Source organism: Amblyraja radiata, chromosome 41 (assembly GCF_010909765.2).
Source record: "Amblyraja radiata isolate CabotCenter1 chromosome 41, sAmbRad1.1.pri, whole genome shotgun sequence".
NCBI lineage: Eukaryota > Metazoa > Chordata > Chondrichthyes > Rajiformes > Rajidae > Amblyraja > Amblyraja radiata.
In genome coordinates this window covers 13,337,107-13,354,305 of record NC_045996.1, presented here as the reverse complement: position 1 = coordinate 13,354,305, position 17,199 = coordinate 13,337,107, and the positions used below count along the sequence as shown (strand labels likewise).

The following is a 17,199-nucleotide window of genomic DNA, read 5'->3' as shown; positions in this document are numbered from 1 at the left end:
GTTCAGGAATAGCTACTTCCCCACAGCCATCAGGCTATTAAACTTGGCTTGGACAAAACTCTGAACATTAATAGCCCATTATCTGTTATTTGCACATTATCAGTTTATTTATTCATGTGTGTATATATTTATATAATGGTATATGGACACACTGATCTGTTTTGTAGTCAATGCCTACTATGTTCTGTTGTGCTGAAGCAAAGCAAGAATTTCATTGTCTATCAGGGACACATGACAATAAACTCTCTTGAATCTTTGCTCATCCCCAATCCTGGACCTTCCACTCACCACTTTAATATCATGTATCTTGTTGTATTGTATGGCTGTTGGCCAACCAATTTCACTCCAGGGGTAAATAAAGTTCTACTGGATCCCATCAGTAGTATCAGTGCAGTTTGACTGGGATTTGGAAGTTTAGTTTAGTTTATTGTCACGTGAACCGAGGTACAGTGAAACGCCTTTATGTTGCATGCTATCCAGCGAAACGATTACTATCGAGCCGTCCACAGTGTACAGATACAGGATAAAGGGAATAACGTTTAGTGCAAGGTAAAGTCCAGCAGAGTCCGGTTAAAGATAGTCCGAGGGTCTCCAATGAGGTAGATGGGAGGTCAGGACCGCTCTCTAGTTGGTGATGGGATGGTTCAGTTGCCTGACACCAGCTGGGAAGAAACTGTTGCTGAGTCTGTAAATGGATACTGTGTAGGTTGTTATCTCTCCAAACTGACTTAGACAATAGACAACAGGTGCAGGAGTAGAGGCCATTTGGCCCTTCGAGCCAGCACCACCATTCAATGTGATCATGGCTGATCATCCCCAATCAGTACCCCATTCCTGCCTTCTCCCCATATCCCCGACTCCGCTATTTATAAGAGCCCTATCTAGATCTCTCTTGAAAGCATCCAGAGAACCGGCCTCCACCGCCCTCTGAGGCAGAGAATTCCACAGACTCACCACTCTCTGTGAGAAAAAGTGTTTCCTCGTCTCCGTTCTAAATGGCTTGCCCCTTATTCTTAAACTGTGTGTGGCCCCTGGTTCTGGACTCCCCCAACATCGGGAACATGTTTCCTGCCTTTAGCCCTCCCCTGAGCAAACGCATCTAAAAGTCTACAACCCAACCTTGCTCCAGAGAAGTGAATGCCTGGAACGCGCTGCCTGGGGTGATGGAGAGGCAGGTATGAGAGTGGCCTTTAAGAGGCTTTCAGATGGGCACATAACTTAGAGGGATATGGATCAACATCTTGGGACGGCAGATGGCACAATGGGCTAAGTGTTCGGCTGGCAACCGGAAGGTAGCCGGTTCGAATCCCGCTCGGAGTGCATACTGTCGTTGTGTCCTTGGGCAAGACACTTCACCCACCTTTGCCTGTGTGTGAATGTGTGTGGGTGATTGGTGGTGGTCGGAGGGGCCGTAGGCGCAGATTGGCAGCCACGCTTCCGTCAGTCTGCCCCAGGGCAGCTGTGGCTACAGAAGTAGCTTACCACCACCGATTGTGACTGAGGAGTGAATGAATAATGCGATGTAAAGCGCCTTGAGTATTAGAAAGGCGCTATATAAATCCCATCCATTATTATTATTATTAACATCGGGAACATGTTTCCTGCCTGTAGTGTGTCCAAGCCCTTAACAATCTTATATGTTTCAATGACTCTCGTGCTCTCCGTTTGTCTTGCAGGTGAAGCTTTCCGACTTTGGGTTCTGTGCCCAGGTATCGAAGGATGTGCCAAGGCGCAAGTCACTAGTGGGCACCCCTTACTGGATGGCACCAGAGCTGATCTCCCGGTTGCCGTATGGACCAGAGGTGACTTGATGTTCGCTCACACTAATCTTGTTATCCCTGTCAGAAACGGATTTCAAAATGCACATTAGAGTTTGCAAAAATATATTGAAGTGTATCTAGGCCCTGCGTATCGGCTGGCATGAGTAACGGTGGGTAGGTACTCGGGAAATCCGGTAAACTGGTGACGTTTTTTTCAACGCTGAAAAATGCCCACGGGTTAAAAAAAATACTCGCGGTGAAAAAAATTGTTGCTTTTAACTCGTGCGAGCCCCTACGTGACATCCACGAGCTCCTACGTACGCGGTACGTACATTACACGAGCTCGAATTGGGAGAACTCGGGAGAACTTTTGAATTACCTCAGGTACACAAAATTGCTGGGGAAACTCAGCTGGTGCAGCAGCATCTATGGAGCGAAGGAAATAGGCGACGTTTCGGGCCGAAACCCGGAAGGGTTTCGGCCCGAAACGTTACCTATTTCCTAAAACAGTTCCCTATTCGGCCCGAAACGTTGCCTATTTCCTAAAACAGTTCCCTATTCGGCCCGAAACGTTGCCTATTTCCTAAAACAGTTCCCTATTCGGCCCGAAACGTTGCCTATTTCCTAAAACAGTTCCCTATTCGGCCCGAAACGTCGCCTATTTCCTTCGCTCCATAGATGCTGCTGCACCCGCTGAGTTTCCCCAGCAATTTTGTGTACCTTCGATATTCCAGCATCTGCAGTTCCTTTTTGAAATCTTGAATTACCTCGTACAGGCCCTTTAGGGAGAAAGAAAATGAATTTAATCTTTAGACGGTAACTTTGTACAGAGAAGGTTCACCAGACTGATTCCTGGGATGTCAGGACTTTCATAAGAAGAAAGACTGGATAGACTCGGCTTGTACTCGCTAGAATTTAGAAGATTGAGGGGGGGATCTTATAAAAACTTACAGAATTCTTAAGGGGTTGGACAGGCTAGATGTAGGAAGATTATTCCCGATGTTGGGGAAGTCCAGAACAAGGGGTCACAGTTTAAGGAGAAGAGGGAAGTCTTTTAGGACCGAGATGAGAAAAACATTTTTCACAGAGAGCGGTGAATATCTGGAATTCTCTGCCACAGAAGGTAGTTGAGGCCAGTTCATTGGCTATATTTAAGAGGGAGTTAGATGTGGTCCTTGTGGCTAAAGGGATCAGGGGGTATGGAGAGAAGGCAGGGATGGGATACTGAGTTGGATGATCAGCCATGATCATATTGAATGGTGGTGCAGGCTCGAAGGGCCGAATGGCCTCGACTCCTGCACCTAGTTTCTATGTTTCCACCCGTTGCATTTAGCACCGGTGTTATCTAATCGGTGCCTCACATTCTGACAACTTTTCTGAACCCATGAACCTTTCCATCAGTTTATTTTGAGTTGCGGGGGTTTTGGGTGAAAGGGGGTGACGTATTGCCCACTAACACGCCTGCCGTTCCTTCTGCCTTTGTCTGCAGGTTGATATTTGGTCTCTGGGCATCATGGTGATCGAGATGGTCGATGGGGAGCCTCCATACTTCAATGAACCTCCTCTGAAGGCCATGAAAATGATACGGGATAATCTGCCTCCCAAACTGAAGAATGGTCAGAAGGTAATCGCGCCAATGGGCCCCATCCAAGTATTGATAACGTCTTCTCTTTCCCCACTAGTGGCATCTTCATGTAGTTTCGAGTGAAGCCCATGTCCCCCTTTCCCGAGTTACTCACGGATTCTCCCGAGTTTTCCCCTTGATTCCAACTCGGAGAATTACGGTAACAGCCGTTCGTAGGTACTCGAGGCTTTTTTTAACTCGTGGACATTTTTCAACATGTTGGAAAAAAACGCCCCGGCTTACCTGATGCCCCGAGTTCCTACGTCTGGCATTACGAGCCGCTACGAAACATCTATGGACTCCTATGAGGTCGCTACTGACATTCCCCGACGTTCCCCGAGGGGAATCAAGGGGAAAACTCGGGAGAGTCTGTGAGTAACTCGGGGAAGTGGTTCAGGGCCTATATTACAGCATGGAAACTGGTCCTTTGGCCCAGCGAGTCCACTCCCGTTGTTCTTTCTGGCCCTTGGATCTACCCTGACCCCCAATCAGCGGTAGAGTTGCTGCCTTACAGCACTAGCAGCGCTGGAGACCCGACTACGGGTGCTGTCTGTACGTTTCTCCCCGTGACCGCGTGGGTTTTCTCCGAGATCTTAAACGGTTTCATCCCACTCTCCAATTTACCAGCTGCAAGTACAACCTAAGGTCACAAGTGATAGGAGTAGAATTAGGCTATTCGGCCCATCAAGTCTACTCTGCCATTCAATCATAGAAACATAGAAAATAGGTGCAGGAGGAGGCCATTCGGCCCTTCGAGCCAGCGCCGCCATTCATTGTGATCATGGCTGATCGTCCCCTATCAATAATCTGTGCCTGCCTTCTCCCCATATCATGACTGATCCATCTCTCCCTCCTAACTCCATTCTCCTGCCTTCTCCCCATAACCCCCGACACCCGCACTAATCAAGAATCTATCTATCTCTGCCGTAAAAGATATCCACCGACTTGGCCTCTACTGCCTTCTGTGGCAAGGAATCCCATAGAGGGTGCAGCGTGTCTCTCTGGAAATGAAGCCCCTGTTGTTGAATTGTCGACTGAACCCTGATCTCTCTCTCTCTCTCTCTCCCAGGTCTCGCCCCTGCTGAAGGGGTTTCTGGAGCGGCTGCTGGTTCGGGACCCGTCGCAGCGAGCGATGGCGACGGAGCTACTGAAGCACCCCTTCCTGAGCAAGGCGGGCCACTCCTCATGCATTGTCCTACTGATGAGAATGAACCGGACTAAATGAGCGAGCAGCTTGTGAGTTAGTGAACACGACTGGGAGAGGAGAAAAGAAAATCTGTGATTTTTTTAAAAACTAGGAAGCCTATATCTCATAAATAAAACATTTGGCATTTACGAGAGCGGGATGTTTGATGTCTGGGCCTGCGAGATGTCACCTTGTCTGTGGGGGGAACGCTGCTCCCAACTGCACCTCCCGTCGGGACCTTGACACTACTGTTTCACAAAAGGGGCAGAACCACAACGGAGAGATATCGATACTACTGAACGCCGACTTTTGGTACCGTGTAACTTAAAAGCAAAAGACTGTTGCCGGATGAGTTATGTAGTTTAAATGCTTATACAACAGCTGAGAGGAACTACACTGGAATTTTATATAAATATAAAAAATAAGTGTGTATATTTCACTACTAAATCAAGATTTGATTTTTAAACACTGTTATTAAGATGTGACAGATGCACCAGGAAGATGCATGCAACTAGGGAGAGGGGCGATCCTGACCGTTTGTGAGGTTTGTTGGGATATTGGTAGACAAAGTGGGCTGTGTTTAACCACTCCCACATCACATTGGACTCACGGTCGCCCAAGTTTGGTTTTCGAATATATCTGTGTTTTTATTTTTTTAAAGTGTGCAGGATTTGAGCCGGCTGTGGAGACTAAGTTTAAAGTCTGGTCTCGTCTCGCATGACGTCCATCAGCCACTGGATCGCAAGTCTCGAAGTCAAGTCGACTGTGAATTCTGCATTACGTGAAGTCTACACAATGGTAGCTGGTGGTCACCAGCGCTGGGCACTCCCTCTTCACCGCCTCCCGACATCAATGTCTTCTTCTTCTTCTTGCGTGTGGCGTGCACAGTCTAAAGTTGTTGGGCAACTTGTTCTATTTGATTGTGCTCGCCAGGTTGATTGCATTCGTCGAAACAGGGCGGACCACGCGAAGGTTGCAATCTCCCACCCCATCAATGTGTTTAAGGCAGCGGTCAGGAGGGCTCCGTCTCTGAGAGAATTTAACAGCTTTGGAAAATTTAATCGGGGAAACGAGCCGAAAGCACAGAACATGATCAAACTGCAGCAACTTCTACCGATAACACAGGATACTTTTTCCAGTGAAATGCAGTGAGTGCAAGGGCGACATGCATGTGAAAAATCACTTGCAGTGGTGTGGTCACTTGTTTCGGAAGGGAAGCTATCTGTTCACCCACACCCCTGCAGGTAGACTGTGAAGAGAAAGGGCAGGAGGGTGAGACTCGTGCTGTCTGATCCGACTATAACATGAGCCAGAGTCCTATCCCTAGTTAGACCATATCTCCAGCATGTGCCAGTCCCTTTAACCAGTCTGGTTCGTGCTTTAGGTAAACCATTTCATCCTTTTTAACCAAAATATTGTAAAAACCCCATCCTAAGTTCTGTCTGTCTCAGAGTAATCTTAAGAGTTTGTCTCAAGTGTTAGGAATTGCTGATGCACTTTTCGTATGCAGGTCAGAAGGATTGGCTGAGGGAGATGTATTTCCTTGTAACGCTAGCCAGCAGATTGATCCGTTATTTGCACCAGAGCAGCGGGTGAGATGTCGATCTTAAAGGCTTCTACATTGAAGGAGGGCAGCAGCTATCACAAAGTAAATCACCAAAATCCCAGAGGTTCCAAATATCTTGATATCGAAGTAACTTTCTATCACTTACAAAATAGTTTGGACTTTAGATTTATTGATGCTAACTGGCTGGGATTTTGGGTGTGAAGATTAATGTGAGAGGATTTGTTTTGACGTAACCCAGGTTTATGTCCTATATGATCTACTGTTCGATGAGGCTGAAGGGACTCTGTGGCCTATGTTGGCTGAATCAGCCGCTAGTGCAGGGGAATACTCCACTGACCGCTGACCAGACTTCACTGGGGCTGCCCTCTACTCCAGCAGTTAGGGTTGAGAACATCTGGCAGCACGGTGGCGCAGCGGTAGAGTTGCTGCCTCACAGCGCCGGAGACCCGGGTTCAATCCTGACCAGGGCGCTGTCTGTACGGAGTTTGCACGTTCTCCCCGTGACCTGTGTGGGTTTTACTCCGACATCTTCGGTTTCCTCCCACACTCCAAAGACGTGCGGGTTCATCGGTAAATTGGCTTGGTGTAAATGTAAAATTGTCCCTAGGATGTGTAGGGTAGTGCAAGTGTCAGGGGATCGCTGGTCAGTGCGGACTTGGGCCGAAGGGCCTGTACCTCGAAACCGGACTCCTCTGTTCCACCAAGCACTAGTCCTGAACTTCCTCAGCGTGTCAGTTTGCAGTGCAACAAGCTACACGTTCAACAAGTCATCTCTGAAGCCTTTGCAGACCCATGTAGAAATCACTCTGGAAGTAGGAACGGTTGTGTAAACATCAATATCCCAACAAGCTGGTTGCACAGAATTGTTCTTGAAGTTTGAGCCCTGTAACAACATGCGACTGAATGGCTTCATCAGAATGGATGGATGAACTTACTACTGACACCTTTGCCTGGGTTTGTTTAAGGATATTTATATTGTACTTTTTTTTGTAACACCACAATATTTTTTTTTTTGAGAATGCTGCAACTTATTTTCTTGAGTAGCTACTTTACAAGAAGATTTACTGTTTTACTGTTTTAAAAAAAGTTGTTTTTCACTGTGCCATGAGGGTGGATTTAATGAGGTTTTTAAAATTTCTAATTACAGATTTGAAAACCATTTGATACGCAGTTGACTGGCTTTATATTCCTTGTGTACGTGTGTGTGTGTGTGTGTGTGTGTTTCAAAGTCGAGTGTTTGTCATGTATATAAGGGTGGAACAATTAGATTCTTACCACACTGTAAAACCCCTGTCCCACGGTACGAGTTCATTCAAGAGCTCTCCCGAGTTTGACCCGGATTCGAACTCGGAGAATTACGGTAATGGCCACTCGGGGCTCTCGTGGACATTTTCCAGCATGTTGAAAAATCTTTACGAGTCTTCCCGTGCTTACCTGCCGTTAGCGAGTCTTCCCGAGTACCTGCCTTAGCGTTATGAGCCGCTAAGAGACGTCCCCGAGCTCCGACGTACCCGCTACGTTCATTCTCCGTGCTTACCACGAGTTTGATTTTTTTTTAAACTCGGGAGAGCTCTTGGAATGAACTCGTACCGTGGGACAGGGCCAGGAAACGAGCCCAAGGCGGGTCTGAGGAAGGGTCTCGACCCGAAACGTCACCTCTCCATGTTCTCCAGAGATGCTGCCTGACCCGCTGAGTTACTCCAGCACTTTGTGTCCTTTGCTCCAACTTGCCCATGCCAACCAAGATTCCACATCTATGCCTATCCCACCTGCCTGCATTTGGCCCATATCCCTTAAACCTTTCCTTTCTGTGTCTTCTGTGTCTTTTGAATACCAATGTCTTTGGTGTTATAAACCAACTTCACAACGAATAAATATGATAAATTGTGGTTTTAATTTAGAGATACAGCTCGGAAACAGGCCCATCGACTCCACACCGACCAGCGATCCCAGCACATTAACACTATTCTACACCAAGGACATATTTTGCATTCATACCAAGCCAATTAACCTACAAACCTGTACGTCTTTGGAGTGTGGGAGGAAACCGACAATATGGGAGAAAATCCCTTGCAGGTCACGGGGAGAAGGTATAAATCCGTACAGACAGCACCCGTGGTCAGAATCGAACCTGGGTCTCTGGCGCTGTGAGGCAGCAACTCTACTGCTGTGATGGCGTAGACTTTTTTTGTTTTTTTTGTTTTAGAGATACAGCGTAGAAACAAGGCCCACCGGGTCCGCACTAGCCAGCGACCCCCGCACATTAACACTATCCTACACCCACTAGGGACAATTTTTACATTTACCAAGCCAATTAACCTACAAACCTGTACGACTTGATGGGCCGAATGGCCTAAATCTGCTGCTGGAACTTATGAATTTGAACTTGTGAGCCGGGAAGCTGAAGAGATTTGCGATTATTTTGCCGGGACTCAAGGGACTAAGCTACAGGGAGATGTTGGGCAGCCTAGGACTAGATTCCTTGGAGCGCAAGAGGCTGAGGGGTGATCTTATAGAGGTGTATAAAATCATGAGTATTCTTGATTAGTGTATGGGTGTCAGAGGTTATGGGAGAAGGCAGGAGAATGGGGTTAAGAGGGAGAGATAGATCAGCCACGATTGAATGGCAGAATAGACTTGATGGGCCGAGTGGCCTAGTTCTGTTCCTATCATTTATGAACGTATGATCTTATGATCCGGGGAATAGATAAGGTAAATGCACAGTCTTTTACTCAGTAGGGGAATCGAGGGCATGGGTTTAAGGTGAGGGGGAGAAAAGATTTAATAGGAGCTTGAGTTGTAGGGACAACCTTTTCCACAGAGGCAGGCGGGTTTTGGAAGAGGTAGTTGAGGCAGGTACAATAAACAGCCATGTGGAGAGGTACATGGATAGAAAAGGTAACTTTAGAGGGATATGGGCCAAATGTGGGCAAATGGGACTAGTTTCTAAGCTTGGTTGGCATGAACAGTTGTGCTAAAGGGCCTGTTTCTGTGATGTATGACTATGAATCGGCCATTTGGCCCATCGTCATAGTCAAGACCATGGCGAATCTTCATCATGAGGATACAGGAACGTTGGACTGCCCCCATATCCGATGATCCCATTAATATAATCTACGTTCCAAAGAAACCCCGGTAGGGAACATCACGTTAGAAAATGACTGTGGGAATGGAAAAAGGGAGCAGAAATGTTCAGACTCACAATAACAAGACTGTTGCCAGTAGGCATTTCAAAAATAAAGATGGTCCTACGTATATGTTTATTTTTGTTCCTGGAAGCTAAAAATACCAAAGGTTGTGTGTCGGTAACACAAAAGAACAGAGATGCTGGAATCTTGAATTTAATTTTGAGATGCAATGTGGCCCATCGAGTCTGCACCGACCAGCGATCCCCGCACACTACCCATGCATCCTACACACTTGGGGCAATTTATACAGGAGCCAATTAACCTTCAAATCTGCCCGGCTATGGGATGCTGGAGCTAAACCGGAGCACCCGGAGAAAACCCACGCGGTCCCAGTGAGCACGTGCAAACTCCACACTCAGACAGCACCCGTAGACAGGATCGAACCCGGGTCTCTGGCACTGTGAGGCAGCAACTCTACCACTGCGCCACCATGCAGCTGATTGAAACACAATCGGGGGGGGGGGGGGGGGGGGGGTGATGTTGTTGTTGCCATTGAAGAAGTGGTCGGTGTGGTGGTTTAAATCGCACAAAATTCTCCAGGTTTGAAAAAACTTCCATTAGATTAGAAAATTAAAAGAGTAACGACAATAGACCATAGGTGCAGGAGTAGAGGCCATTCGGCCCCTCGAGCTAGCACCGCCATTCAACGTGATCATGGCTGTTCATCCACAATCAGTGCCCCGTTCCTGCCTTCTCCCCATATCCCCTGACTCCGCTATCTTTAAGAGCCCTATCTAGCTCTCTTTTGATAGCATCCAGAGAACCTGCCTCCACCGCCCTCTGAGGCAGAGAATTCCACAGACTCATAACTCTCTGTGTGAAAAAGTGTTTCCTCGTCTCCGTTCTAAATGGCCTACCCCTTATTCTTAAACTCTGACCCCTTGTTCTGGACTCCCCCAACATCGGGAACATGTTTCCTGCCTCTAGCGTGTCCAAGCCCTAAATAATCTTATATGTTTCAATAAGATACCCTCTCATCCTTCTAAATTCCAGAGTGTACAAGCCCAGCCGCTCCATTCTCTCAGCATATGACAGTTCCGAAATCCCGGGAATTAACCTCGTGAACCTACGCTGCACTCCCTCAATAGCAAGAATGTCCTTCCTGAAATTTGGAGACCAAAACTGCACACAATACTCCAGGTGTGGTCTCACTAGGGCCCTGTAAACTGCAGAAGGACCTCTTCGCCCCTGTACTCAACTCCTCTTGTTATGAAGGCCAACATGCCACTGCCTGCTGTACCTGCATGCTTACTTTCTTTGATCGAACTATCTTTGATCGGACTTTGCTGGCTTTACCTTGCACTAAACGTTATTCCCTTATCATGTATCTGTACACTGTAAACGGCTCGATTGTAATCATGTATTGTCTTTCCACTGACTGGTTAGCACGTAACAAAGACCTTTCACTGTACCTCGGTACACGTGACAATAATCTAATCTAACTCACCAAGAAGCATCATCTGTCAATTTCCCCCACAGATGCTGCCTGACCCGCTGAGTTCCTCCAGCACTTTGATTTCAGTCTATTAATAGGTGCAGGCAATGGTCGACTGTGTTGAGGGTTGGATCACCTTAAACAACGCTGGGTGTTAAGGCAGGGCGTTTGATGCATGGTTTAACAGGCTATTTATATTCAGTCTATAGTGAAGACTTATTAGGAGAGACTACACTGCCCCATGTAAAGGTTACAACATGTGGCAAGGCACATTTGTTTGAAGTTGTGTCTGGTTTTTAATAAGCCCTCTAGCTGCCGTCTGGACATAACTCTCTTACATAATGCCGGTGATAAAAATAACAACTGAATAGGCAGCCATCACAGGCAAGTTATTCTCTGCCTGTGTTGCTTCCAAGGCCTTTGGTAGAGGGCAGTATTTAAATAGAAGAACTGGTAGGACAACTAGAGTGGGGGAGGGGGCTGGGGGTGAGAGAGAATTCAGGGGTTTCTTGAAATTAGAGAAATTAATGTTTCACATATCCATGTTCTCCAGAGATGCTGCTTGACTTGCTGAGTTTCTCAATAGACAATGGACAATAGGTGCAGGAGTAGGCCATTCGGCCCTTCGAGCCAGCACCGCCATTCAATGTGATCATGGCTGATCATCCCCAATCAGTACCCCGTTCCTGCCTTCTCCTTGACTCCGCTATTTTTAAGAGCCCAATCTAGCTCTCTCTTGAAAGCATCCAGAGAACCGGCCTCCACCGCTGTTTAAGAAGGAACTGCAGATGCTGGAAAAATCGAAGGTAGACAAAAATGCTGGAGAAACTCAGCGAATGAGGCAGCATCTGTGGAGCGAAGGAATAGGTGATGAAGGTAAATTGCTTTCTCCCTTCATTCCCCTCCCCTTCCCAGCTCTCCCACAAGCCCACGTTCTCCGCCTCTGCCTTTCTCCCCCCCTCCGACATCAGTCTGAAGAAGGGTCTCGACCCGAAACGTCATCTATTCCTTCTCTCCATAGTTGCTGCCTCACCCGCTGAGTTCCTCCAGCATTTTTGTCTACCAAGGAAATGTAGAATGATTCGCAACAAGGCTTTCACTCAGTAATATTTAACAAGGCAATTAATCTAGTTGGAGAACTAGGATGGGGGAGGGACGGAGAGTTGGGAAGCGAGGATTACTTGAACTTGGAGAAATCAATATTCATACTGCATCTGCATAAAGCAGCATCTGCTGGTTTAGTTTTAATGACACAACGCTGGAATTTAGGAGATTGAGGGGGGATCTTATAGAAACTTACAAAATTCTTAAGGGGTTGGACAGGCTAGATGCAGGAAGATTGTTCCCGATGTTGGGGAAGTCCAGAACAAGGGGTCACAGTTTAAGGATAAGGGGGAAATATTTTAGGACCGAGATGAGGAAAACATTTTTCACACAGAGAGTGGTGAATCTGTGGAATTCTCTGCCACAGAAGGTAGTTGAGGCCACAGTTCATTGGCTATATTTAAGAGGGAGTTAGATGTGGCCCTTGTGGCTAAAGGGATCAGGGGGTATGGAGGGAAGGCAGGTACAGGATACTGAGTTGGATGATCAGCCATGATCATATTGAATGGTGGTGCAGGCTCGAAGGGCCGAATGGCCTACTCCTGCACCTATTTTCTATGTTTCTATGTTTCTATGAAACAGGCCCTTCGGCCCACCGATTCCGCACCATCCTACACACGCTGGGAACAATATTACTGAATGCAGAATATAAGGTAGACAAAAATGCTGGAGAAACTCAGTGGGTGCAGCAGCATCTATGGAGCGAAGGAAATAGGCAACGTTTCGGGCCGAAGCCCTTCTTCAGACTGAATATAAGGCGACAGCTTTAGAGAACGAGCAGATAAAAGCAGTGCAAGGGTTGGAACAAGATAGATTGTGAGATCGTGGATTCATCCATAGCATGTGGGTGGAGCAGCGGCTGGGGTTGCTGCCTCACAGCGCCAGAGACCCAGGTTCGATCCTGACCTCGGGTACTGTTGATGTGGAGTTTACACGTTCTCCCTGTGGCCACATTTGTTTCCTCCGGGTGCTCCACTTACCTCATCCATCCCAAAGACGTGCGGGTTAATTATCCCTCTGTAAATTGCCTCTAGTTTAGTTTAGTCTAGTTTAATTTATGTTGGTGGTAGAATCCAGGGGGAGTTTCTAGGTTAATTGGCCCCTGGTGTGTCAATGAGTCAATGAGATAGTGGGGTAACATCGATCTAGTGTGAACGGGTGATTGATGGGCATGGGCTTGATGGGCCGAAGAGCCTGTTTCCATGCTATATTTTTCAATCAATCAATACAATACAATACAATATTTATTGTCATTTGAGCCTCAGTGAGTCCCAAACGAAATTCCGTTTCCACAGCCACACAAACAAAGACAATTTCCTACAGACATACACACAATTTAATTCACACAAACATCCATCACAGTGGACCCACTGTGATGGAAGGCAAAGTCTTTTCTCTACCCTGCTCTCCATTTCTCTCCCGATGTTCAAGCCCCAGGCGGGCGATGATAAGTCCCACGGCCATTTTTAGGCCGTGCCGGGCGATTTACGGCCCCGTTCCCGGTCTAAAAGTCACAATGTTGGAGCCCCCGGCGGGCGCTGGAATGTCCCATGGCCATGAAGCCGCGCCGGGCGATGTACGCCCCCGCTCCGGGTCGTTCCAACCCCGCGACACGGGCTGGAGAAGTCGCGTTGCGGGACTTCCCAATCATCCCCAATCATCCAATTTACCTTGTTGCAATATAATAGGTAAATATTTTGTAGTGGTGCATTAAGTTCTGACACTCCATGTTGTAAGCTAGTGAGAATCATATATTGAAGGTGAGCTTTTTATAACGGAGAGATTTTATTGGTGACTTTTGTCATTTTTAACACCACAAAACACATTTCTCACCCTGTTGCCGTGTGCTGCCTGCTTCACAAGTCATGTGTTCTGTCCATTTTTAGATAAAGTGTTCTGCTCCTACAGTTAAATTTGTTCTGTTGAGTTCTCTGGGCATTTTGAGTACAAAGGACTGAAAATTCTTAGCAGGAAAGAACTGCAGATGCTGGGTTACACCGAAGGTTTAGAATAAAGGGGAGGTCATTTAAGACTGAGGTGAGAAAAAACTTTTTAACCCAGAGAGTTTTGAATTTATGGAATTCCCTGCCACAGAGGGCAGTGGAGGCCAAATCACTGGATGGATTTCAGAGAGAGTTAGATAGAGCTCTAGGGGCTAGTGGAGTCAAGGGATATGGGGAGAAGGCAGGCACGGGTTATTGATTGGGGACGATCAGCCATGATCACAATGAATGGCGGTGCTGGCTCGAAGGGCCGAATGTCCTCCTCCTGCACCTAGTTTCTATGTTTCTATGTTTCTATGTTAAGACAAGACGCAAAATTCTGGAGTAACTCAGCAGGCCAGGACGACAGATGGCACAATGGGCTAAGTGTTCGGCTGGCGACCGGAAGGTAGCCGGTTCGAATCCCGCTTGGAGTGCATACTGTCGTTGTGTCCTTGGGCAAGACACTTCACCCACCTTTGCCTGTGTGTGAATGTGTGTGAGTGATTGGTGGTGGTCGGAGGGGCCGTAGGCGCAGATTGGCAGCCACGCTTCCGTCAGTCTGCCCCAGGGCAGCTGTGGCTACAGAAGTAGCTTACCACCACCGAGTGTGACTGAGGAGTGAATGAATAATGCGATGTAAAGCGCCTTGAGTATTAGAAAGGCGCTATATAAATCCCATCCATTATTATTATTATCTCTGGAGGAAAGGAATAGGTGACGTTTCGGGTCCAGGGCCTTCTTCAGGCTGAGGGTCAGGGGACAAGGGGGACTAGAGGTATGAAAATGTACAAAGAACAAAATGAATGACAGGTAACAAATCAAAGCAGACACCGATTTTCAAGGAAAGGTGGAGCCCACAATGGTCCATTGTTGGCTGTGAAAAAGGCAACAACGAGGGAATACAAAAAATGAAACTAAGCAGGACGACTGTGAAACTAGTGGGGTGACTAGGGTGGGGGAGTGATGGAGAGAGAGTGATGGAGAGAGTGATGGAGAGAGAGGGATTACAAGGCCTACTGGAAATTGGGAAGAGCACATCATATGTTGATTTCTCTATAGACAATAGACAATAGACAATAGGTGCAAGAGTAGCCCATTCGGCCCTTCGAGCCAGCACCGCCATTCAATGTGAACATGGCTGATCATCCCCAATCAGTACCCCGTTCCTGCCTTCTCCCCATATCCCCTGACCCCGCTATTTTTAAGAGCCCTATCTAGCTCTCCCTTGAAAGCATCCAGAGAACCTGCCTCCACTGCCCTCTGAGGCAGAGAATTTCACAGACTCACCACTCTCTGTGAGAAAAAGTGTTTCCTCATCTCCGTTCTAAATGGCTTACTCCTTATTCTTAAACTGTGTGTGGCCCCTGGTTCTGGACTCCCCCAACATCGGGAACAATTTCAAGTAACCCTTGAATCCCCTCTCTCTCCGTACATCCCTCATCCTTACTGGTTTCCCTGGTTCGATCCTGACTAAGGGCGCTGTCCGTACGGAGTTTGTACATTCTCCCCGTGACCATGTGGGTTTTCCCAGGAAACTCCGGTTTCCTCCCACACTCCAAGGACGTGCAGGTCAGTAGCCAGTTAATTGGCTTTGGTAAATGTTTTAATTGCACCTAGTGTGTGTAGGATAGTGCTAGTGTGCGGGGATCGCTGGTCGGCGCATACACATTTGGTCCATAGCCCACCAAACCTTTACGGCCCATTTACGAGCCCAAGTCTGAAGAAGGGTTTCGGGCCGAAACGTTGCCTATTTCCTTCGCTCCATAGATGCTGCTGCACCCGCTGAGTCTTTTGTCTACCTTCGATTTTCCAGCATCTCCAGTTCCTTCTTAAATACTAGCCCAAGTGTCTTTTAAATGGTGCTCATCTTAGACACCATTCTCTGTTCCCACAACAGAACAGTGGCCCTGCAACTCTCAGCGCTGCCACCAGGTGGCACATGGGGCTATGTCAGGACTTGTCACAAGTCATAGAGTCGTATAGTGTGGAAACAGGCCCTTCGGCCCCATTTGTCCATGCCAACCGACATGTCCCATCTACACTGGTCCCATTTGCCTGCGTTTGGCCCATACCCCTCTAAACCTGTCCTATCCATGTACCTGCCTAATTTATTCTTGAAGGTAGCAGTAGTTCCTGCCTCAACTACCTCCTCCGGGATGTTGTTCCATGCACCCACTACCCTTTATGTGAAAAGGTTACCCTTCAGAACCCTATAGAATCTATAGGGTTCTATAGGTTCCTTCGCTCCATAGATGCTGCTGCACCCGCTGAGTTTCTCCAGCAATTTTGTGTACCTATAGAATCTTTCCCTCTTCACCTTAAACCCTCCGCTCCTTGATTGCCCTACTCTGGGCAAGAGACTGTGTGCATCTACCCGATCTATTCCTCCCATGAGTTTGTACCCCTCGGCAAACCTTGGATTCAAGAAACACTCAAAAGTCCAATCACTTAATGTTTTTTGCCTTCAAGGCTTTTCAGACGGATTTTCAGATATTCAACTGTCAAAGTCAATTTTATTCGTCACCTGCTGCTGCTAACTGCTGACTGTAATGAAAGGCTTGGGTGGAGTGGATGTGGGGAGGATGTTTCCAGTAGAGTCGACAGTGTGGAAACAGGCCCTTCAGCCCACTTGCCCATGCCGACTGATATGCCCCATCTATACTCATCCCATCTGCCTGTGTTTAGCCCATACCACTCTAAACCTGTCCTATCTATGTACCTGTCCACATGCTGTGATAGTGCCGGCTTTAGTGCGAGGGTCTCAGATCATAAACATTCATGAGTGTCCAATGTTTCAAATAAGATTGGAAATTGTAGCCAGTACAATTGGATAGTGAGTATATATGGCATACTTGTCATGATATCGATGGAGGCACTTCAGCCCATTGAGTCCATGCTGGCCATCAGAGCAATCCCTCTGAAGAAGGGTTTCGGCCCGAAACGTCGCCTATTTCCTTCGCTCCATAGATGCTGCTGCACCCGCTGAGTTTCCCCAGCAATTTTGTGTGCCTTCAGAGCAATCCCTCACTCATGTTCCCCCACTGATTTCCCACTAACCCACTATCTCTCAACCCTTGCGACAACAACCCAGTGACGCTGTCAGCTCACTGGTCAAACGTCCAAGGTAGGCGACGGCTGGAGGCCCTGCAGCAGCCGGGGATTCACCTGGATCGAGGGCTGCTCATAATAACTGGAGCACCGACTGGATTTTGAAAATGGCGCCAAAACATGACGCCTCTTGCACGTGGGATCAGTAGACTATTTCTGTACATTTGCTAAACAGTTAGAAACATATAAAATTATAAAAGGACTGGACAAGGGGATGGGGGGGGGGGGAGGAGGGGGGGGGG

At 47.5% G+C, this 17,199-nt stretch overlaps 1 protein-coding gene across 2 annotated transcripts in view; it reads left to right on the top strand.

Annotated features, from left to right (window-relative positions):
* LOC116967902 (serine/threonine-protein kinase PAK 4-like) overlaps positions 1-5,005 on the top strand; it is a 106,792-nt gene extending 101,787 nt beyond the window's left edge. For both annotated transcript variants that reach the window (XM_033014556.1, XM_033014555.1), the window contains exons 8-10: positions 1,677-1,802; positions 3,250-3,384; positions 4,454-5,005. In XM_033014556.1, coding sequence (XP_032870447.1) covers positions 1,677-1,802; positions 3,250-3,384; positions 4,454-4,609 — 417 coding nt within the window. In that variant the 3' untranslated portion in view covers positions 4,610-5,005. The remainder of the gene's footprint in view (positions 1-1,676; positions 1,803-3,249; positions 3,385-4,453) is intronic.
* The last annotated feature ends 12,194 nt before the right edge of the window (positions 5,006-17,199 follow it).